Here is a 23106-nt window from a genome sequence, read left to right as displayed (position 1 = left end):
CTGGATTTTCAATTGACTTTCTACTGAATCTATACAGTAATAGTATTCTGCTGGATACAGGATTGGATGCATTGAGTATATCAAGCACACTAAATACATGCCAGTTGGGTTAAAGCCATTCTGTGCTTGTGACCATAAACAGAGGATGCCAGACCTAGCATAAATCAATCATTAGAGTCACTAACCTATTATGAACAGGTAGATTTGAGGGGACCTGGCATCCATACTCTGCACCAGCTGCTCACCCCAGCTTAATGTCCCTGAGCATCTCCCAGACAGAGCTGCTCTCTATAATGTGGGCCCTGGCCAGAGACATCCGATCCCGCATGCTGTCAACATGGGGCTTACTGGTGGCCTGGAAGATGAGATCACTTTCATTATCACAGGGGGAAAACTTGATGAACTCTCAATTTTAGCCGGCTAGCAAAAACCTGGCACATTGACAGAAATGTTTATTAATGTGCATTGTCCCTGATGAACCTAGCAAAGTAAAGTAGCCTAACTTTGTATCAACTTTATCGTTATAAACAATATTTGTATCGACTATATCTTATCTATGCATAGTCACTTTACCCCTACCTATATGTACAAATGACCTTGACTGACCTTTACCCCCGCACATTGACTCGGTACCGGTTTCCCCTGTTTATAGCTTTGGAATTGTTATTTTATTGTGTTACTTTTTATTTTATTTTTTACTTTAGTTTATTTTGTAAATATAATTTTTTTATTGAACTGCATTGTTGGTTAAGGGCCTGTAAGTAAGCATTTCACGGTAAGGTCTACACATGTTGTATTCGGCGCATGTGACAAATAACATTTGATTTTGATTAGATTTTTTTAATCAACTAATGCCAAGTATCTTAATTTTAGTTTTTCATTATTATTATTACTTAATATCCATGTCAATATAATGTGTGAGGACTTAGGGGTGTCTTCTTTCATCCTTACTTTGGCTATAGTCAGCATCCCCTTGACTATCTCTGTGTTGTTACGTACAGGTAGAACTCTGAGATTGCTGCCAAGGAATCTGCAATAGACCACAGGATCCCTCAGTTACAAAGCACAGCACTAACATAGCCATGTGACCGGAAATATTGTTGCATCATTCAAAACTACTGGTCATTTGAATGTATTTGGGTCAATACAGTAGGATAATCGTTTAGAGGAGGAGTGATCATTACTGTGAAACTACACTAGTCCACATTAGCCTGTAATGTATAACATTTGCACATGTTAGAATCGTTCCAGACAGGAATAAAATTGTCTGCTATAAAGTATAATAAAATAACCATACCTGTGCTGTATCACTGACATGATGTCCAGTTCCTTCTTCCCATAAAAAGGGGCTTGCAGGAGAAGGAAACTATTGCGGTGAACCGTCACAAACTTCTTGATCTTGTCAAACAGTCCTGCTTCCTCAAGGTTCTCTGGTAGTTCTTGTGGGTTTATTATGAGGAATGCAATACCTGGACAACCCACACATACATTAATTTATAACACAACTTTGGTTTTGCAGACTGGCCTTGGGCTTATGCGCTTTATTTGCTAGATTATGAGGGAGTCAATGGATTATCACAAAATATCTAGGTAATGCCCGACAGAAGTCTTCTGCAGTCTTTTAATAGGAGCAAAATCCTGCAGTTTTTGAAGTTACGACCACATTAGCTGAAAGGTATCTGATGTCATGACAGGCCCAGGGGACAGTGTATATGGCGGGAACCCCCTTACAACAGGTGTTAGGTGGCACTGTGACATCGTCCTCTTGGCATTGGCAATGTGATAGCCTAAAGACACCAACTGCGGATCTCTAGTATAGGCTAGGGTGACCAGACGTCCCCGTTTTCCGGGGACAGTCCCCGTTTTTGGCTGGAGCTGTCCCCGGAAATGTCCCCATTTTTAACTATGTGTTAAAAACAGACCGCAAAGTGAAATATTTTACTTGGCAAGAAAGACCGGGCAGCACAGCCTACCGGTTGAGGTCTCAATCGCGTTGTGCTTGTTTAGGCCAAGAGAGGGGGCTGCTCGCTATAGCAGCTTCGTTCACTCTTCTTCTTCTACTAACTACTTGCTCGCGATAGTTTTAGAGAAAACTGCTGTGGAAAACTCGACCAGAAGCTAGCAAGTGTCAAGTGAATCCACAACATCACCACAAACGTCTTTTCAAGCCAGGTACGTTACAATCGTTTGAGAGACTAGCTAGTGATGTTATAATGTCACCATTTATTATATAGATAGATGATCTGCTCTATAAGGTTTTAAATAGGTTATGCTAGCTAACATTAGCTATGTAGACTAAGTTAGCTAGCTAAGTTAGCTAGCTACTGTTATGGTAGCTAGGTTAAAAAACGTTCACATGTAAACATGCAGTGGACGGGCTATTTTGGAAATATGATTATATTAAATTAATGCACAATTAATTATGAGAATATTTTTGTAGATTACAATTTTAATGGTTTAGCATTATAATAAGTAGTGTGAAAATATATTTAGAAATGTTCATGGATAACATTAGCAGTGGAGTGGAAGGAGAGGAGAAAGACTGGATAGGAAGAAGACTGAAGGAGATGGAGGAGGAAAGGTAAAGATATGATTACAGAGCCTGCCAATGTATTATTCTAAACAATGCTTTTGAGATAAAATATAAAAATGAGGCAAGCAATGGGAACCTGTTAACCAAAGTACTTTATCTAATAGTATGCTGTTTATTAATACAGATTGGAGAGGAAGGAGAAGGGAAAATTGAGGGAGTAAAAAGAGTGATGCAAGGAGAGAGTAGAAGAGTGAGGTGGAAAGGTGAAGAGAAGGAAAGGAAGAAAGAGAAGGAAGATGAGTGAAGAAAAGAGGAGAAACATTGGAGGAGAAGAAAAAGTTAGAGAGTAAGAAGAGTGACACGAGGAGAGTGAAGAAGAGCAGACAGAGGAGATACAATGACTCTTTCCAAGAAACAGAAATGCACTTTTTATGAAAAACATGAGAGAATTTCCATTTATACGCTCAGGTCAAGACGATAGAATGGTTCACTGCACCCGTTGTAATTCCTCTCTTTCAGTTGGCAGCCGGAGAAGAACGGCAGTGGTAGAACATCAGCAGACCATAAATCCTCTCTGATTGCCCGTGTTGGTATACCCTCTGTCACCACATTCTTCAAGAAGGTAGAGCCTTCCCAAGAAGAATATGGTTTAGCTGTGCAGGAGGGTGTCTTTGCATACCACACTATGCGACACAATTATAGTTACAGATCTATGTACTGCACAGCACAACTGGCACGGAAGCTTTATGAGCCAAAGTTTACATGTGCTAGGACAAAATGTGACGCCATAGTGAGTAACGTGTTAGCAACATGGGCAACTACTTTGGTAACACAGGACCTAGACCAGGTTGAATTTGTGTCCCTGTCCATTGATGCGTCCAATCATGGACATGTAAAGCTGCTGCCAATAGTAGTCAAATATTGTAAGATATATGATGGCAGCACATCTGTGGAATCAAAACGGTTTGATTTTGTTGAATTGAACAGAGAAACAGCAGAGGAAATTGCAGCTGAGGTCCTGGTGGTCATCCAAAAATGTAACCTGGAAAACATTCTCTGCCGACAACAAATACCAACTTTGGAGGACTGAATAGGCTGGGGAGGGTCAATGTCCATACCAAAGTTAAAAATGCTCTGCAGCGGGAGGTGATTGGCTTAGGTTGTCCTGCCCACATCATTCATAACACGGCCAGAACAGCTTTGGATATGATTCCACTTGATGTTGAGTACCTGCTCACAAAGATATTTGGATATGTTCATATTTTCACTGTCAGAGTAGAAAGACTGAAGGGCTTTTGTGAGTTTGTTGGCCAGGAGTACCATAACATTTTAGGACACAGCAATGTTCGCTGGATGTCCATGCTCCCTGCTCTAGAAAGAGTGCTGAAAATGTATGTGCCATTGAAATCCTTTTTTCTTTCTGAAGACAAATGCCCTGTTGTCCTGCGAACAATGTTCGAAGATCCACTGACTGAACTTTGGCTGGCCTTTGTCCATTGAAACTTGACCATTTTCAGTGACACGATCAAGATGCTTGAAGGCCAGGACCACTGTGCTGTGGAGTCCGCTGCAATTCTGAGAACCATTGAGGCAAAATTGACTGCAAGACGTGATGACAACTTCATTCCAGTTTTGGTCAGAGGACTTCTGAGAGAGCTAGAGGAAAATGGAGCCATGTCTAAAGAGAGCTTTCTCCAAACATCCCAATCATTCTTCACTACTTGCAAGCATGGGGAAAGCACACAGATAATCTAAAAGATTTACATTGTCAACTTTTAAAAAGGCAACCTCTGCGTGAAGTGATCCAGAAGGCAGCAGCCACACTGCAGGAAAAATGCTCCAATGTGACCATCAATGAGGATGCATTGTGTGACAAGGTTATTGGCCTGCAAGAGTTCCTAAAGGGGGGATCGCTTGAAGAATGGAAAACATCTGAGACACCGCTTAGTCAGAGACGGAGCGCGGTGGTTACCCACTTCAAAGAGAATGACATCCCACTCACTAACCTGGCTAGATTAGCGTCTGCTGTCACGTGCTTAGCTGGAAGTAATGCACCAGTCGAGAGTGTGTTCTCCCAAAATAATGATATATGGACAGCAGCAAGAAATAGGTTCACTGTTCCTACCATCAAGGCCATGCTTATTGTGAAGATAAACTTCAACCTCCCCTGCCAGGAGTTGGCCAAAGACTGAGCAATCCTGAAGAAAATACATTCTTCTGAGAAATATACAGATTAGGTTGGTATGAGTATATTATGTAGTTACCAATCTCATCAGCATCTTATTTCTTTATTATGTTGTTAAGTATTTCACATATACTATTGTCTGTTTTTCAATTTTGCTCATGTTCTCTTCTGTTCTTATTCTACCAGGACCACTGAATGGCTGTTCAGATCGGACAGTTGTCTTGTCTGTAGTGTTTGTGTAATATAGTTGTTTTCTCTATCACAGTGAGCCTGTTAGACTAAATACATGAAACTGGAATTGTCCCCCTTTTTTATTTCATAGAAAATAAAATTTGATATTTTAATTATATATTGACCGCCTAACTGGAAATGTCCCCGGTTTTCATTTCAGAAATCTGGTCACCTTAGTATAGGCATACATACTGTACCTTTGAAGCATGAATCAAATAACGTAATCCAAATTGATGATTACCTGACTGCGGGAAAACAATGGATCCCGACTTGACAGCGTCTGAGAATCGGATCCGATGGTGCTGTGCAAGAAGCATCCTGGATGTGTCATGATTCTGTGTGTTTTAGTAGGGTAATGTTTTAGCTGGGTAATGTCTTGATGAAATCTAATAAGCTGTAATAATCAAATTGTCAAAAATATTGACTTAATATCAATATCGGGAAGAACTGAATTATACAACAGAAATGGTCAATTTTGGCCCAAGCTAGCTCGCTAGCAACTTCTTTGGCTAGCCATTTGTGGTGTTAAACGTTACCTGAAGTGATGTGCTGACTATAATTGTTGTTTTCCATTGAGTTGTCCTGTCATTACCGTTGGTAGTCATTATTGGTGGTAGTATGTAGCTAACTGTATTCACCCAAAATAAGATATGGTGCGAAGTTGGATAACAAACCAAGTCTGTTTTGCCCGAATGAGCGGTGCTGAGTTGACTGGAATCTAACGACATCAAGGAGGCACGCGAAGGAGGTGTGAGCAAGACGTCACGGGACCCCAAAAAGGTGACGCAATTTAGGTCATTTCACGTACAGCAACAAACACCCAAGTGTATCCCTCATTTTAACCCGACATGTACAATACAAATCTATATAATTTCACAAATTATGTTAATTTAAAAAAATGATCTATTGTATTTTCACTATCACCAACCCCCCCCAAAAAAAAAAAAATTCAACCATTGTATTTAGAACCAAACATTTTAATTTTCATGTACACAATGAATATAAAGCCAACAGACCAACATGTTCTCTAGTTTCTGTGAACTCCACTGTCTAACCATCATCATGAGTAGAGAGCCATGAGAAAGACATTTTATTTTCTTCTTTCTAAAGGTTGCAAACACCAAGTAAACAGTTAAACTTACATAAATGTCCACATGCACAACAGCTTATTTGTGTTTAAACTCTCAGTCCATTAAGTATATAACTGAAGATGAAGGGGCAGTGCTTGACTTGGGCAGGAGCTCACTGGAGCTGAGTTCCGGCACATAAAATGTTCTACGGCTTGAGCTCCTGTTCATCTTATCGAAAGGTATTGTGGAGCTCCTTTACCTAAATATAAACAGTACTGGCACCCAAAATTAGTACTGGAACCTATTTCAGTCCAAGTCAAGCACTTTGAAGGGGACTGAATGCGAACAAACAAGCTCAGTTTGAGAGTCCGAAAAAACTGAAAGCTCATAAAAAGCAGCATAAAAGCATGAGACAGTCAACCACTAAATAGAGGATGACTCAAACATCAAGACAGAATAATTGTGGTACTGTAGATGTCAGTAAACCAAAGACATGTTGCAGAAGTCCAGAGAGAAAGTGTAACAGGTCCCGCTGATAGATAGTACTAAGTGTCTGTCTCAGAAGAAGTGTTGTTTAGTTGATGAATCCAGAGAGAAGGTTGATAAATCCAGAAAGAAGTTAACATAGTGTCTTCTTAGTCCTTAAACCTGTCAATCAAGTGATGTGTTTCTAACTCCAAGATGATCCATTAGTCCTTAATTCTGTATAGGCGTTTGTCAGTGATACGTTTCTAGCTCCACTACCCCTGCGGAGAGGCAGCATCCTCGGGCGAGAAGCTGGTCACAGTGATGCTGGTTGTGGAGTCCTCCAGGGGTGATATGAGCTCTGCCCAGCGTTTAAATGTCTCCTTCTCGTGGAGCAGGAAGGTTTGCTGGGTGTCCAGGCAGTCCCGGGAGATGGACAGGGTCTACTTGATGAGATACTGGGCTAGGTTTAGGTCCTCAGGGACTGGGTTTATGATGCCAAGACTGGACTCCTGGTCCGAGAGGAGTTGCTTCAGCATGCTCGTGTCACGCTCCGCAAACTTACCACTCTCTTCATTGTAATCTTCCTCTTTGTTGTTCTCCTCCCTCACTGTGCTCCTCCTGCTCCTGTTGTCAGAGGAGCTGAGGTGCTCAAAAGCTTGTCTCACGTTCAGTTCGTAGTTGGTAGAGAGGGCTTTGGAGGGGCGTCAGTCATGTGTACAGGTTGGGGTTGTTGTTTGATCCAGTCGGTCTCATTGTCCTTCAATGTCCCCTAAAAACAGTTGACAATGACATAACGATTCATCTAACCATAAGTCCATAGTCATTACACAGGTATTCTGCAGGTCACTTCTTTCCGTTATTATCCCAACATTTAGATTACTAAAGTTTCACCCTTAATGCAACTGTGTCCTCTTAACATCCATTTAATAATCAAATGACAGGATGAGTCAATAACCTGTCCTCTATTCCACTAGGAGAGAGGCGGGAGGCCCTCATTTCACCATTGTTGGTACCTAGTTACAGACCAATGGATTATAATATGAAATTGTTGATATAATGTAGAATTATATCATATGCATAAGTCATGAGTAGTCACTGACCTGGACTGTGGGTGATAGATAGGATGGACAGCTGCCTTAAAGGTCAAGCACAGAGGGATGTAGTTGTCTGGATGTGTCTCTTCTATCCACCAGTAAAAAACACAGTAAGCCATTCATTGCATTGCATTGCCAGCGCTGGTTAGTGAACTCTGAATAACTCAGTTTGCTCAGGCACCAGTGATATGTTTGAAGAAATAAACCGTGCAGGTATCTTTAACTAATGAATAGAACTATTGTATTGTACAGATATGATTATAATACTGTCACAAAAACCTAAATTCAGGCAGAAATGATTTACTTTGCAGTACAAAGGGAAGTACATAGGTTAATCTAACATTTCCCATCTGGTTTTATGTACAGTTTCTTTGTTATTAACACTGCTTCCATATCACTGTAAATAACAGATCCATGCTGGCAATGGATGATACAATTGATGACAGCAAAAACAAGATTGATATGTTTTGCACTGGGATAGAGCCTAACTAGGGTGCATCCCAAATGCCACCATATCCCCTGTATAGTGCACTATATGAGGAATAGGGTGCCATTTCAGACGTGACCCCTAACTAAGTAATTGCTTTGCTGTATCATATGAGTGAAAAAAGAGAGACATGGAATATAAAGATTGTTCTAGACACACCACATACAGAAAACTACCAGGCAATACCACACGTCTATTGAACCAAACCAGCATTACAGAATAAAACAAGTAAAAAAAGAATGAAGTAAAAACAAACATATTGGGTGGAATAAATAAAAAGACACAACAAATGGCATGTACTACTATCATGCAGATGTCTTTATAGATAAGCAGACAGGTTAGAAGGGTCTGACGGGTCTGACAATAAATAACAAAAACAAGCCGATCCTGGGTAGGCAAGAGTCCCTGTAGGTAAGTAAAACAAAGATTGACATCTTTCTCAAAAGCAATCTGGTCGTAATGACAGCTTAGTTTTTGTGGATTTACCCTCCAAATCAACTGGCCACTTTGCATATTATTGTGTAATTTGATTTTAAAAAATTAAATCTTGGTTGCACGTCTTCTGCATGAAATACAAATTATGGAAACATCAATCTAATAAATAATATCATCAGCTGTGGCTTAAAAAAGGCCAGGAGCTGTTGGATTTCGTTGCATTCACTAAAAGAAACAATGAAAAATCATTGAATATTTGCATTTTTATGTACATCAAAGTGCATTAGTACAACTAGGACTACATCAGTCCGCCACACCTTGTCAGAAGGCAGGGGGTTTCTAACCAACACATGACACACTACTTTACACTAAGGATGCATCCCAAATGGAACCCTATTCCTTACACAGTGCACTACTTTTGACCCTTTGGGCCCTGGTCAAAAGTAGTGCCTTATTAAAGGGAATAGGGTGCCATTTAGGACTCAAACTTAATATTTTAGTATCGGTTCTCATTGAAATCAACATTGCTTTTTTTTCATAAGTAATCTAAGTAGTCAAGGTCAGAATGCCTCTGAAAAAAGGTAGTTCAGTTGTTATAAGATGATTATAGCTAAGCTACTTCTGCACGTTTCTTGATTGACCAATCTCCATTTTTTTTTTTTTTACAGATATTGGTGTTACCAATTCAAATCAAGGGATTGGTACACAGATGTTTTGTGCATTTATAACAAGCTTTCAGCTACAGTATATGGGCATATCAAAAAACGACCCCCTTATCCAATTTGAATTTGAACTAGTTAAGTAATCTGTATTATATTCATTTTGAGAGGAAGGGGATAAGTGTACGTGTCATAATGCAAATGAATAGTCTGAACATCATGTTATATCAGACAGAGGAGATTGTATCTTGCAAAGGGAGAACTAATTAACTAACTATGCCTTGACTAATGGAGTTTGGCTGGGTGGGGAGGGAGAATGGGTGAGGGGTTTGGCTACAGGGTTTAAATTAGGTGGGTTCCTAGATGTAGATCATTATACATTACCTGCTGGGGATTGTGGGATAGCTGCATGTACAGGAGAGCCCCCTTTCTGCTGAGGGTAATTTAAGTCTGATCTCTTGCTGTCTACATGCACAGGTACAGATGCTTGGCTAGGCTTGGTTGAGGGGTTCTTGCGTGGTGATCCTCCATTGCTGTACTGTTCAGCAGGCCGGAGGTCTAGGTGGCAGGGTCTCTCCCGTTCCTGGGGAGGCAGGTCAGTGGGGTCATGGTCCAGAGAAGGGCAACCAGGGCTGAGCTCTACTCCCTCCACTTTGGTGGGGTTATGGTCATCTACCAGAGGATCCTGGATCTCAGTGAGGAAAACAATGGGTTTGTTGTTGGACTTGTGCTCGTTGCCTTGTTCCTGCTGCTGCTGTGTGCTTTTGGGAAAGTCTGATGCCAGGTGCCCCCCAGAGTGAGAGACAAAGTTGGGGACTGACTGAGGGGCCGGAGAAGGGTCGCTCCCGAAGACGTCGTAGGGCGTGAGGGGGTCATCAGGCTGTTGCTGGGGCGGAGTCTGCACCCCGCACTCCTCTGATCCCAGCTCCTCACACTCGTCAACAGAGATCAGAACAGAGCGGCGGAAGTTAGAGGCTGATTGGTAGTCCAATTGCTGCTGCTGTTCGTTGTCTTGACCAGGGTCAACTCCGTCCTCGAAGGCCATGTTCACAATGCCCTGAAACTGAGAAGAGGGGTCGGCAGGAGGCAGAGGGGCCTGGTGACCAGGAAGAACCTCCACCTCTGACCTCTCATCCTCTTCCTCAGACTCCTCGGACTCCTCAGAGGAGAAGAGCTGGCTGTCGGGGACCTGCTTCACCGTAATATTGGCCTGCACCTCCTCCTCAACAGGGACCTCGTCTCTGTCCCTGCTCAGCCAGGAGCGCGGCCGTTGCTTCACCCCTTCCTCCTCGCTGGTGGTCTCTACCTCGCACCCCTTCAGCCTCACCTCGACCCGCAGCCCACCATCCAGCATCTTCAGCTCCTCAGGCGTACTTGTGTCGCTACTACTGCGACCCAGGAAGTCATGGCAACGCATGGTGCCGCCCCCCTTGGATTCGCCGCGGTCGTTGGAGCAGCAGTCATCCACATCGTCCTGGGAGCCCCCGGCGTCGTAGTCCTCAGAGCGAGGCTTGATGTCGTCTGATGAGGTGGTGGCACTGCCGGATTCTGACTCGGGGCTGACCTGGTGGTGCAGGCTGCTCCACGAGTCCTCCAGAGGGCTGCTTGGGGTTGGGGTGTCCAGCGGAAGGTCTGTGGCTGAGCCAGGAGTGTGTTTACATGTGTGTGTCCCCTCTGTGTGCTTAGCAGGCTCTCCGTTTATGAGGTCATTCCCATTAAATATGTGGTTGATTGCTGGTGGCTGACTGGACAGAGCCCTGACTCCTCTTGTGCAGTTAGGTTTACCTGGTTGTTTGGCAGACTTCTGAGGACTTAGCGTAGGGCTGGCATTCAGGGGTAAGGAGAGGGAGTCCCCTCCTCCACTGTGGCCCTGGGGGCCTGGTGGTAGTGGGATGTTATGAGCTGGACTCTGCTCGGTGGATGTTGCTACTGGCTCTGAGGCCTTCTCTCTGGGATCTGAATGTGAGGAGACCCTCTCTGCTCCGGAACCAGTGTCATTAGCCTGCTGTGTCTCTGCAGAGGTTTTACCATTAGATCCCTCTTTCTCTTTAGCTGCAGGCTTTTTGGATGAAACGACAGAGGATATGTTTTTAACTGGCCCCGCTGACTTGGTTGAGGCTTTCTCTGTAGGAGATTCAGAGGTAGCATTCTGCTTTGGTCCAGGTTTGGCTGTTGATAGTGGAGGCTGTTTGGAAGGAGAGGAGCTGGAGCTGGCTTTTACTGGTTTAGAAGTAGATTTGGCCGTGGCTGCGGTAGCTGGGGTGGTCTTCCTGGCTGCTTTGTCTGCTGAAACTTTGGAGCCATCCTTATCCTCCTCTTTCCTGGGAGACGCAGGCTTTCTGGCACTCAGGGATGACCCAGGTCTAGAGACTGCATGAGAGGAGAAACATATTTCAATACTTTGGCCCACAGTGAGATGATGTTAGGATTTGTATTGGAAAAACACACATGCACGCATGGACGCACACACGTCCACGCACACACGTGCGTGCACACACACACGGTTCTGCCTCTCACCATGGTTCTCAGCTGAGCCTGTTGGTGTGCTCATCCCCTTTGTGTCTGCTCTGGCTCCTGTTCCTACAGTTGTTGTTCTTCCTGTAGCGAGGAGCTTGGCTTTATTGGCCTCTCTGGTGCTGGGCTTATTGGTAGGGCTGATCAGGGAGATGAAAAAACCATCAAATCAAAAGAACAGCACCGGAGAACAGACAATTAATCCTGACACTCACAAAATGAAAGCCATTTTAATTGCTTAAAAATATGTTTAATTTAGGACAATAACAATCATTCAATAATGGATACAAAATCAAAGGGTCTGATAACACTAAGCGAGGAAAGCGCATAAACCTCAAAAGACCGTGGCATTAACAAGTACTGCAATGTATCGTTTCACCGATCTCTGTATGGACTAGCAATTACCACTATATAACAGTGGGGGGCAGCACAGTTATTTCTACCATTTCTCAGGGATGGTCTACCAAAATTGGATGTTCTGATTTCGGGTGCAGTGCTGCTTACCTGTTGGTCTTTGTGGTGTCTGTTTTCTGGGGAGGTTTGGTCAGTGGAGATTTGGTCAGAACTTTAGCCTGGGTTTTTGTCTTAAGATCTAAAACATAGAGGATCGTTAGTGTGTTTAACCAAACACTGATATTTATTGTTGGAAACTGTCTCATTTCAGAAAATGAAAACTGCTCACTTAGAATGAGGGATTAAGAGGCAGAATTAATTTATACAGCTTACTGGGGACAAATAGAGCAACAATAAACACAGTTTTGAGGGGAGAAATGCTAATTGAATTCATGAAATCCTCAAAGTACAGAGATGATTCCATTATAAGGAGAGCTAACAGGGATGTGAGAGCTAGAGGCTAGGAACTGATAATAGTACTGCACATCAGAGCCAAAATATTGCACAATCAGAGCCAATAACATAGAGCTGGAGTAGAGTAGATAGATGGGATGACTGGGCTGGTTAGAGGGAGGGAGGGAGGGAGGGAGGGAGGGAGGGAGGGAGGGAGGGAGGGAGGGAGGGAGGGAGGGAGGGAGGGAGGGAGGGAGAGCATATGGCACTCTGAGTCTCTCCCTTTCTCTGTTGCATGAAAAGGAGGGACAGACCGGCTGAGGCCCTATACTCTGATCTGCACCTTATTGAGTCCTTTTCACACACATACAGTGAGGGGGGAAAGTATTTGATCCCCTGCTGATTTTGTATGTTTGCCCACTGAAAAATAAATGATCAGTCTATAATTTTAATGGTAGGTTTATTTGAACATTGAGAGACAGAATAACAACAAAAAAATCCAGAAAAACGCATGTCAAAAATGTTATAAAATGATTTGCATTTTAATGAAGGAAATAAGTATTTGACCCCTCTGCAAAACATGACTTAGTACTTGGTGGCAAAACCCTTGTTGGCAATCACAGAGGTCAGACGTTTTTTGTAGTTGGCACCCAGGTTTGCACACATCTCAGGACGGATTTTGTCCCACTCCTCTTTGCAGATCTTCTCCAAGTCGTTAAGGTTTCGAGGCTGACGTTTGGCAACTCGAACCTTCAGCTCCCTCCACAGATTTTCTATGGGATTAAGGTCTGGAGACTGGCTAGGCCACTCCAGGACCTTAATGTGCTTCTTCTTGAGCCACTCCTTTGTTGCCTTGGCCGTGTGTTTTGGGTCATTGTCATGCTGGAATACCCATCCACGACCCATTTTCAATGCCCTGGCTGAGGGAAGGAGGTTCTCACCCAAGATTTGACGGTACATGGCCCCGTCCATCGTCCCTTTGATGCGGTGAAGTTGTCCTGTCCCCTTAGCAGAAAAACACCCCAAAAGCATAATATTTCCACCTCCATGTTTGACGGTGGGGATGGTGTTCTTGAGAGGGGGTCAAATACTTATTTCCCTTATTAAAATGCAAATCAATTTATACCATTTTTGACATGCGTTTTTCTGGATTTTTTTGTTGTTGTTATTCTGTCTCTCACTGTTCAAATAAACCTACCATTAAAATTATAGACTGATCATTTCTTTGTCAGTGGGCAAACGTACAAAATCAGCAGGGGATCAAATACTTTTTTCAGTGCATTCGGAAAGTTTACACATTTTGTTACGTTGCTGCCTTATTCTAAAATTGATTAAATCGTTTTCTTCCCTCAATCTACACACAATACCCCATAATGACAAAGCAAAAACATGTTTTTAGAAATGTTTGCAAATGTATTAAATTATACAAATTCTGACCTTTACTCAGTACTTTGTTGAAGCACCTTTGGAAGCGATTGCAGCCTCAAGTCTTCTTGGGTATAACACTACAAACTTGGCACACCTGTATTTGGGGAGTTTCCTCCTATTTTTCTCTGCAGATTCTGTCAAGCTCTGTCAGGTTGGATGGGGAGCATCGCTGCACAGCTATTTTCAGGTCTCTCCCGAGATGTTAGAACGGGTTCAAGTCCGGTGATGCTGCCACCACCATGTTTCATCGTAGGGATGGTGCCAGGTTTCCTCCAGTTGTGACGCTTGGCATTCAGGCCAAAGAGATCAATCTTGGTTTCACCAGACCAGATCATTTTGTTTCTCATGGTGTGAGAGTCATTTGGTGCCTTTTGGCAAACTCCAAGCGGGCTGTCATGTGCCTTTTACTGAGGAGTGGCTTCCATCTGGTCACTCTCCATAAAGGCCTGATTGGTGGAGTGCTGCAGAGATGGTTGTCCTTCTGGAAGGTTGTCCCATCTCCATAGAGGAACTCTGGAGGTATTTCAGAGTGACCATTGGGTTCTTGGTCACCTCCCAAGGCCCTTCTCCCCTGATTGCTCAGTTTGGCCGGGCGGTCAGCTCTAGGAAGGGTCTTGGGGGTTCCAAACTTCTTCCAATTAAGAATGATGGAGGCCACTGTGTACCTGGGGAGCTTCAATGCTGCAGAAATGTTTTGGTACCCTTCCCTAGATCTGTTCCTTGACACAATCCTGTCTCGGAGCTCTACGGACAATTCCTTCGACCTCATGGCTTGGTTTTTGCTCTGACATACACTGTCAACTGTGGGACCTTATATAGACAGGTGTGTGCCTTTCCAAATCATGTCCAATCAATTGAATTTACCACAGGTGGACTCCAATCAAGTTGTAGAACCATCTAAAGGATGGTACATTTAAACAGGATGTACCTGAGCTCAATTTTGAGGCTAATTGCAAAGGGTCTGAATATTCATGTAAATAAGGTATTTCTGTTTTTATTTTTAATACCTTACAAAAAATTCAAAAAATCTGTTTTCGCTTTGTAATTGACGGGTATTATGTATAGATTGATGAGGAAAAAGTAGTATTTAATACATATTAAAATAAGCCTGTATTGTAACAAAATATGGAAAAAGTCAAGTGGTCTGATTACTTTCCGAAGGCACTGTACACCCACACACACACGCTCACACAAAAACACAAACACAAACTCTCTCTCTCTCTCACACACACACACACACACACACACACACACACACACACACACACACACACACACACACACACACACACACACACACACACACTGCTGCTGTCCCATGCATTTAGACAATCAATGCTTCCCATTTCTATACTGTTTAGACACACTGTGTCTGTATATATTGTATACTTGACATAGCTCACTGTAATATATATATATTGTTGTACATATCATTCATAGTATATCTTTGTGTACATTAATCCCATGCACATACGCACAGATAGTTTTTTGGATTATTGTTATATTGTTATTTGGATTGTAATTTGGATTTGTTTCCGATTTTTCTAGATTTAAAAAAAGATTTTGACTTTCGCTGCACCTGCTTTAACATCTGTGTATGCAACCAATAAACTTCGATTTTAGTCTACAAACTAGCATACACCGTCACCACAGGAGCTAGGACCAGACTTGCGGTGGAGAAACAATTGGTCACACCCCTGTGTGTGAGCTGTGTGGTTTTGACCTTCAGCTCTGCGGCTTTTTTGGGTGTCTGTTGCCACACAGGCTGTGCTACCTATATGGATGTTAATTCCGTGGTGCTACCATTGAACTGATTAATACGTATGAAAGGAGTGCTTTCTGATTCATCTTTATACACACCACTACTGCAATGCGTTTCTACTTCAATATATTCTCTCTGTCTCCCTGTTTTATTTATTTTACCTTTATTTAACTAGGCAAGTCAGTTAAGAACAAATTCTTATTTTCAATGATGGCCTAGGAACAGTGGGTTAACTGCCTTGTTCAGGGACAGAACGACAGATTTTTACCTTGTCAGCTCAGGGATTCAATCTTGCAACCTTTTGGTTACTAGTCCAATGCTCTAACCACTAGGCTACCTGCCTAACTCATGTAAATCACTCTGCTACTTATTCTTCACAAAACCTACTACCATTCATTTCTGAATCAAGCTAATTTTTCAGACACTCTAACTTTCTGCCATAAAATGAAATGAATGTCATCATAACAATGAGTGAATTAACCCAGCGGCAAAACTGGTTAGAATGACGTCATTACAGCGTCATTATCACAACGTCATTACAGTGTCATTGTCACAACGTCATTACAGCGTTATTATCACAACGTCATTACAATGTAATTACAACATCATCTTTTCAACAATTTCTTCCCTGCTGGGAGGCAACTTAATAACATTGGATGTTAGACAAGGGAAATACAGTTTCCCAGCTGGCAAAATGAGTTGAAAATCATTACAAAGTCATTATAATGTATTTTCAACCAGTTTTGCCCACTTGGGAGCAAGTTAATTATGTTGGATGTTAGACCAGACCTGGCATGGTGGGGCAGTTGCGTGGGCTTCCGGAACTGTTGTCAGGAGAGGCACTGCCTGAAGTGGAGGGGGTGGTAGTGGCGGGGTGGGCCGTGCTGCTGTCTGCCCCCTGAAGAGAGTCACTCTTCCCTGCTGTATTCTTCTGCAGCTTCCCTGGCCTGGCCTGAGCTGTGGAGGTAGTGCCTGGGGGAGAGGTCTTGGGCCTGGCTCCAGGGTTAGGGTTAGGCTTCCTGTCCTGGTCCATAGTCCCCTTCCCCCCTGTTGGGGACCCCCTGGGTCCGTTAGCGGTGGCTACCTCCCTCCTAGCCCCCCCTGGGCCAGCCGTACCGTTGAGCACTGGTTTGGCTGATGTGGAGGTTGTAGTCTTGGCTTTAGCCGTGGTGCTCTGGTGGTCGCCTGGCTGCTTGGTCTTGACGTTCTTTGCCCTGAATGGGCCAGTGTCTCCAGGCTTGGTAGCACCAGTCCCTCTCCCTGCGGTGGATGGGAGGCCTGGCGTCCCCAGCCCATCTGACTTCATGGTGGCTGATGATGCAACCGCAGTGCAACTTCCTGTCTCTGTGTTCCTGATGACCCAAATGGTCCTGTGGACAAGAAGTCTCTCACAAGGAGCTGCAGGAACTCAAGGGCATCTTACACCCCTCGGCTGCTAGAGAGAGAGAGGGAGAGGTTTGAATGGAAAGATCAGATCACACAACATCATTTAGGATAATGGAGTAGTAGTCTACAGACTTGATTCAACAACTAAAGACTGGGATGAAGCAAGTTTGATCTAACCTGTAATTACCTGTAATTAACCTGTGATAGAGAAAGTGATTAGCACTGATTTTGCAGATAGCGGCTAAAAAGGTTTTTCATGATATGTTGGTTTACCTACATTAGTTGAATCAATGCACTAATTGTAAGTTAATCGCAATAAGAGCATCTTCTAAATTCCCAAAAGCAAATGTTAATTCGATAGGATTGAATAATACTGGTGAGGATGCCTGCATGTGACTGAGCTGTACTGTACACTCAGGCTTGTAACACAAAAGCAACCCTCATCACATCTTTCCAGGTTCTGTCTGCCTTGTGTTACTCTTCATCAGTCTGATACGACACAAGGTCTGTGTGTTTATCACTCTGAGGGGCTGAAAGGTAATTGCTTTCTGTGTCAATGATGAAACTACAGTCATCAGCAGCAGAATCAGTGTGTGTGTGTGTGTGTGTGTGTGTGTGTGTGTGTGCGTGTGCGTGAGGCCCAGTCTAGTGTTTCGACCATTCACATTTCTGTGTCAGTGTGCAGTAATTACAGGCTTTTAAAAGTCACCATCCTAGATCATAATCACACCGTTACATTTACATTTGAGTCATTGAGCACTTAGATGCTCTCATCCAGAGTAAAGTATAATCAGTCCATGCAACTTAATAAGCATCCTAACCACATATCATAACCATTACATAGGTGTATCTGTGTTATAGATGGGAACATGTCACACAAGTCAGTTTTAACAATACAAGAAAATAATAAAACAATAGCTAGGGAATTAAATAATAAATAAGCTTTTATCATGCATTACCTGTGAGCTGGTGAATACAGGCTTTTCCCCAAGTCTTCTACTGTCTCTTTTATCAAGAGCAGCTATGGGAGAGGCATAATTAAATGAACACATAATTAAAACAACACATTTAAAACTTGGTTAAATTACAATCACATTCAAAAACCTTCAAAGCACAGTACTCATTCAAAAAACAGGTTGCCACAAACATCTTTCAAGACACATTGACCTGGTTCTGTCTTGCATTCTCAACACAAGGAGCATTCAATTTGATGGGTATTTTCCATGTGAACTGTACCAACATGTCCCTGAGATATCAAATCCATGACATGTCCATTGAAGAGACGATACTATAACGAGGCTATTCCACCTAAGACTTCCTGATTTTGATTTAAATGAGATACAGAAGGTGAAACAATGTGGAGAGGCTTTCATTTAATCAATGAAACATCAGTCAACTGTGACTTCTGACCAAGAAAAGACTTCACAGCACATCCTTCTATTTCCCCAGAGATACTCCAAATAAAGATCAAACCGAAGCACCGAAATGTAGTTGAGTGTGTTTGTGACTGTGTGACTGTATGTGTCTGTGTTGGTGGTGTATGATGTGACGTGTGCGACTACATTACCTTATGCAACTATGCATATTAATTCTATGTGCCTTGTTGTGAGTATGTGCATGCGTATGTGTGAGCTATGTTAGTGACAGAGAGAGATTTCAACAGTATGGAATGTCAATGGAATTTTAAAACCAAGTTCAATAAATAATTCATGCCATGCATTTCAATGGATCACAAAGCTATACAGTCAAAACAAAGCAGTGCATTATTTGTTTCTCAGCGAATGCATATAGTTATGTGTAAAATCCACAAATCCACAAATTCAACCCTCCACCCCACCCCTTTATTACAATACAGAAGAGAACATGGTGCAGTTTTAGCCTAGTTGCTAGCTACAAATTGGCTTAAAATGGGGTGAGTGACTGACTGACCCTCTTCCTCGCCCAAACAACAGATGGACCTCAGGTCGTGTCTGTTTGTGCTCTGTTTTGTTCTGCAGCTGTGCTGAAAGCAGCCATTTAATGTCTGATGTTACCCAGAGGCAGCAGCAGCAGTAACATATGCTTCATGGGCTTTGGTTCCTTCCTCTCGAATCATGCAGAGACAGAGCCTGTGCTTCATCACTGTAGCCCGGTCCCAGATCTGTTTGTGCTGTCTCTTGCCATTTCCTATGGTCATTGTCACTGTAGCCTGGTCCCAGATCTGTTTGTGCTGTCACTTGCCATCTCCTATGGTCATTGTCATGCCAAGCAAGATCAAACACATTGAACATATCTGTAATATCCCATCTGAGCTTAGAGAAACAGAGCTCTGGCTGTCTTCTGCAGTGAGAGACAGATCAGATCACCTCCCAACTACAGCTAAAGCCCCGTAGAATAAAGATGTCCTCCCTTCTCTTACCTGCCAGTATCCTCTCTCTGTGCTTGGAGGGCAGGGTCTCCCATCCCTGCATGTGGCAGACAGAGTAGAATGACTGGAGCAGGAAGGTCCACAGCCTAGCGCGCAGAGCACCAATCTCTCGCCTAAATGGCTGGTTGAGAGAGGAGAGGAGAGAGGGAGAGAGGAGGAGGAGGAGAGGGAGGGAGGGAGCTCGAGCAAATCAGCAGCTGCTTAAAAGGACCCATCACCATGGTAACCACCCCTCCTTTCCCTCTCTCACTCTCCCTCGCTCTCCCTGTCTCTTACAGAATCCACTTGAGCTCCCTTGAGCTAAATGGATGATGTCATCAGCTGAGGCTACTCCTACCTCCTCCACATCGCCTCAATGTTTATAAAAAAACAGAGCTGGAGGGTAGGGAGAAGCTCTCTTTCATACACAAATCCTTCCTCCCGTCCTCACTCAATTCAATTCAATTCAAGGCACTTTATTGGCATGAGAAACATATGTTAACATTGCCAACTCAAGTGAAGTAGATAATATACAAAAGTGAAATAAACTATCAAAATGAACAGTAAACATTACGCTCACTCACTCTCTCCCCTCCTCTCCCACTCTCTGGCTTTCATCCCCTCTGACTACTGGCCACAAGTAACACAGAGACAGATTAGAGAAGGCCACTCCTATGCCTCATCATGCTTTCTCTCTCTCTGTCTGTGTCTCTCTCTCTCTCTCTCTCTCTCTCTCTCTCTCTCTCTCAATCCATCCTGCCATATTCCCTGTAGGGATGTATGATTTAACACAGACAGCCTAACCCTGCCTGCAGCCTATACAGCTCTAACCAAGCCAGGCTGTCTACAGTCTGCAGCCTTTAGCGGTGTCACACTCCCCTGGGAGTAATTACATAGGCATAACGGGGCTCTGGAACTACACTACATGACCAAAAGTATGTGGACACCTGCTCGCCGAACATCTCATTCCAAAATCATGGGCATTAATATGGAGTTGGTCCCCCCTTTGCTGCTATAACAGCCTCCACTCTTCTGGGAAGGCTTTCCACTAGATGTTGGAACATTGCTGCTGGGACTTGTTTCCATTTAGCCACAAGAGCATTAGTGAGGTCGGGCCCTGATGTTGGGCGATTAGACCTGGCTCGCAGTTGGCGTTCTAATTCATTCCAAAGGTGTTCGATGGGGTTGAGGTCAGGGCTCTGTGAAGGCCAGTCAAGTTCTTCCACACCAATCTCAACAAAACATTTTTGTATCTCCCTCCCTTTGTGCACAGGGGCATTGTCATGCTGAAACAGGAAAGGGCCTTCCCCAAACTGTTGCCACAAAGTTGGAAACACAGAATCGTCTAGATGTCATTGTATGCTGTACCGTTATGATTTCCCTTCGCTGGAATTAAGGGGCCTAGCCCGAACCATGAAAAACAGTCCCAGACTATTATTCCTCCTCCACCAAACTTTACAGTTGGCACTATGCATTCGGGCAGGAAGTGTTCTCCTGGCATCCGCCAAACCCAGATTCGTCTGTTAGACTGCCAGACGGTGAAGTGTGAGTCATCACTCCAGAGAACGAGTTTCCACTGCTCCAGAATTCAATGGCGGCAAGCTTTACACCACTCCAGCCGACGCTTGGCATTGCGCATGGTGATCTTAGGCATGTGTGCAGCTGCTCGACCATCGAAACCCATTTCATGAAGCTCCTGACGAACAGTTCTTGTGCTGACGTTGCTTCCAAATGCAGTTTGGAACTCGGTAGTGAGGGTTGTAACTGAGGACAGACGATTTTTTACATGCTACCAGCTTCAGCACTCGGTGGTCTCGTTCTGTTAGCTTGTGTGGCCTACCGCTTAATGGCTGAGCCGTTGTTGCTCCTAGATGTTTCCACTTCACAATAACAGCACTTACTGACCGGGGGCAGCTCTGGCAGGGCAGAAATTTTACAAACTGACTTGTTGGAAAGGTAGCATCCTATGACGGTGCCACGTTGAAAATCACTGAGCTCTTCAGTAAGGTCATTCTACTGCCAATGTTTGTCTATGGAGATTGCATGGCTTTGCGCTCGATGTTATACACCTGTCAGCAACGGGTGGCTGATATAGCCGAATCCACTAATTTGAAGGGGTGTTCACATACGTTTGTATATGTAGAGTAAGAATCACTCCCTTTTACCCAATGTATGTGTGAGATTTGGAAGAGAGCATAGCAGGCGGTGGGGGTCGGTGCCGTTTAAGATGAAGGAGGACAATATTTTTTTTAATGATCATGGCCTTACACCTGTATTCAAAAGATTACTGATCTAGGATAAGGTTCACTTTCCATATATACTTTTTCATTATGATCTCTAGAAGGCAAAACTTATCCTATATCAGTACTCATACTCCGAGACTCTTTGTGAATACTGGCCAGAGGCAGAGAAACCCCCAGCTAAAAACAACAATTATTACACATTATAAACTGGGTGATTCAAACCCTGAATGCTGATTGGCTGACAGCCGTGGTATATCAGAGCGTATACCACGGGTATGACAAAACATGTATTATTACTGCTCTAATTACATTGGTAGCCAGTTTATAATTAAGCAATAAGGCCCGAGGAGGTGTGGTATATGGCCAATATACCACTGTTAAGGACTGTTCATAGGCACAGCCCTTAGCCGTGGTATATAGGCGATATACCAAAAACCCCCGAGGTGTCTTATTTCTATTAAATTGCTTAAGTAGAACACTTTTTACACCATACAGATCATAACAAACCTTGAAAAACAACTATAACCAACAATTATTATCAATCAGTCAATGCTAGTAGTAATGCACTAGCGTTACTGGCGTTACCCCCACTACCCTTGCCACCACTGCTGAAAAAACTCCTAGGGGCAACACTGCATTCGGCTAGATTATAATCACATCTCAGACTCCCATGCCAATACATTAACTAAATCAGACCAATTTCAGAGGCTGATTAGGATAATCCTTTAGGAAACTCATCGTCACCACAGCTGTATACATGAACTGTGACTGTGATAACAGTGTGGAATGATTCTAGAGGTTGGCGACTAGGCAAGGGGATTGTAATGTGTATTCCGATCAGGGCAGTCAGACACAGTAAATTGGCATATTATGAGGACAGACACCCACTGAATTAAATAGAACACTTAAATCATATGTGCAGATACTAATGATACAAATATTTGTGACTGGGACTGCACCTAGAACATCTAGTGCTGTCTCAGCATGCAGCAGGATGTTGTTACTGGGAAGTTTTCATGCATATTATTAGCCTCATTGGACCGTCTACAACTGATAGAACGAGTCATTTCTCTCTTTCTGTCTCTGGGTGTGTTTGCATGTGTGTTTGCGTATGTGTCTGTCGCATGTTGTGTGTGTCTGTCCTATGTTGTATGTGTGTCGTATGTTGTATGTGTGTCGTATGTTGTGTGTGTCTGCCGTATGTTGTGTGTCTGTCGTATGTTGTATGTGTGTCGTATGTTGTGTGTCTGTCCTATGTCGTGTGTGTCTGTCGTATGTTGTGTGTGTCTGTCGTATGTTGTGTGTCTGTCGTATGTTGTATGTGTGTCGTATGTTGTGTGTCTGTCCTATGTCGTGTGTGTCTGTCGTATGTTGTGTGTGTCTGTCGTATGTTGTGTGTCTGTCCTATGTCGTGTGTGTCTGTCCTATGTTGTGTGTGT

The 23106-nt window shown here is 43.4% G+C and overlaps 2 protein-coding genes across 7 annotated transcripts; both read right to left on the bottom strand.

The window, feature by feature from the left end:
- Positions 1–241: 241 nt before the first annotated feature.
- On the bottom strand, positions 242–5878 carry LOC106560315 (protein SPO16 homolog). The gene is made up of 5 exons (XM_014123100.2): positions 5486–5878; positions 5191–5284; positions 1298–1469; positions 952–1030; positions 242–355 (listed from the first exon to the last, which is right to left on the bottom strand). Exons 1-5 carry the CDS (start codon positions 5675–5677, stop codon positions 242–244), a joined length of 651 nt encoding a protein of 216 aa, XP_013978575.1. The 5' UTR covers positions 5678–5878.
- Positions 5879–6024: 146 nt separating this feature from the next.
- LOC106560312 (AP2-interacting clathrin-endocytosis protein) lies at positions 6025–19552 on the bottom strand. Of its 6 annotated transcripts, XM_045687713.1 has the most exons (8): positions 18968–19430; positions 17998–18059; positions 16442–17087; positions 12181–12268; positions 11680–11816; positions 9547–11532; positions 7588–7669; positions 6025–7256 (listed from the first exon to the last, which is right to left on the bottom strand). In XM_045687713.1, exons 3-8 carry the CDS (start codon positions 16956–16958, stop codon positions 7247–7249), a joined length of 2820 nt encoding a protein of 939 aa, XP_045543669.1. In that variant the 5' UTR covers positions 16959–17087; positions 17998–18059; positions 18968–19430; the 3' UTR covers positions 6025–7246. The 6 variants fall into 6 exon arrangements, with proteins under 6 accessions (XP_045543669.1, XP_045543667.1, XP_013978567.2 ...); XM_045687711.1 differs by lacking the exon at positions 18968–19430 and adding an exon at positions 19437–19552 and having other exon boundaries at positions 6025–7669; XM_014123092.2 differs by lacking the exon at positions 18968–19430 and adding an exon at positions 19437–19542 and having other exon boundaries at positions 6025–7669; positions 16442–17084.
- Between the last annotated feature and the right edge of the window lie 3554 nt (positions 19553–23106).

The sequence above is a fragment of the Salmo salar genome, chromosome ssa10 (genome assembly GCF_905237065.1).
Source record: "Salmo salar chromosome ssa10, Ssal_v3.1, whole genome shotgun sequence".
Classification (NCBI taxonomy): domain Eukaryota; kingdom Metazoa; phylum Chordata; class Actinopteri; order Salmoniformes; family Salmonidae; genus Salmo; species Salmo salar.
This window is presented reverse-complemented; position numbering and strand designations above follow the sequence as displayed.

Excerpts from the sequence above, each read along its gene's own strand:
- LOC106560315 (XM_014123100.2), bottom strand. The coding sequence starts at position 5,677 with ATGTCGTTAGATTCCAGTCAACTCAGCACCGCTCATTCGGGCAAAACA. Across the intron at positions 1,470-5,190 it reads CATTGTTTTCCCGCAGTCAG|GTATTGCATTCCTCATAATA; the intron begins GTAATCATCAAT and ends TGGGTTGTCCAG. Across the intron at positions 1,031-1,297 it reads ATGTCAGTGATACAGCACAG|ATTCCTTGGCAGCAATCTCA; the intron begins GTATGGTTATTT and ends GGTCTATTGCAG.
- LOC106560312 (XM_045687711.1), bottom strand. The coding sequence starts at position 16,958 with ATGAAGTCAGATGGGCTGGGGACGCCAGGCCTCCCATCCACCGCAGGG. Across the intron at positions 11,817-12,180 it reads GACACCACAAAGACCAACAG|CCCTACCAATAAGCCCAGCA; the intron begins GTAAGCAGCACT and ends CTCCCTGATCAG. Across the intron at positions 11,533-11,679 it reads AGGCTCAGCTGAGAACCATG|TCTCTAGACCTGGGTCATCC; the intron begins GTGAGAGGCAGA and ends CCTCTCATGCAG.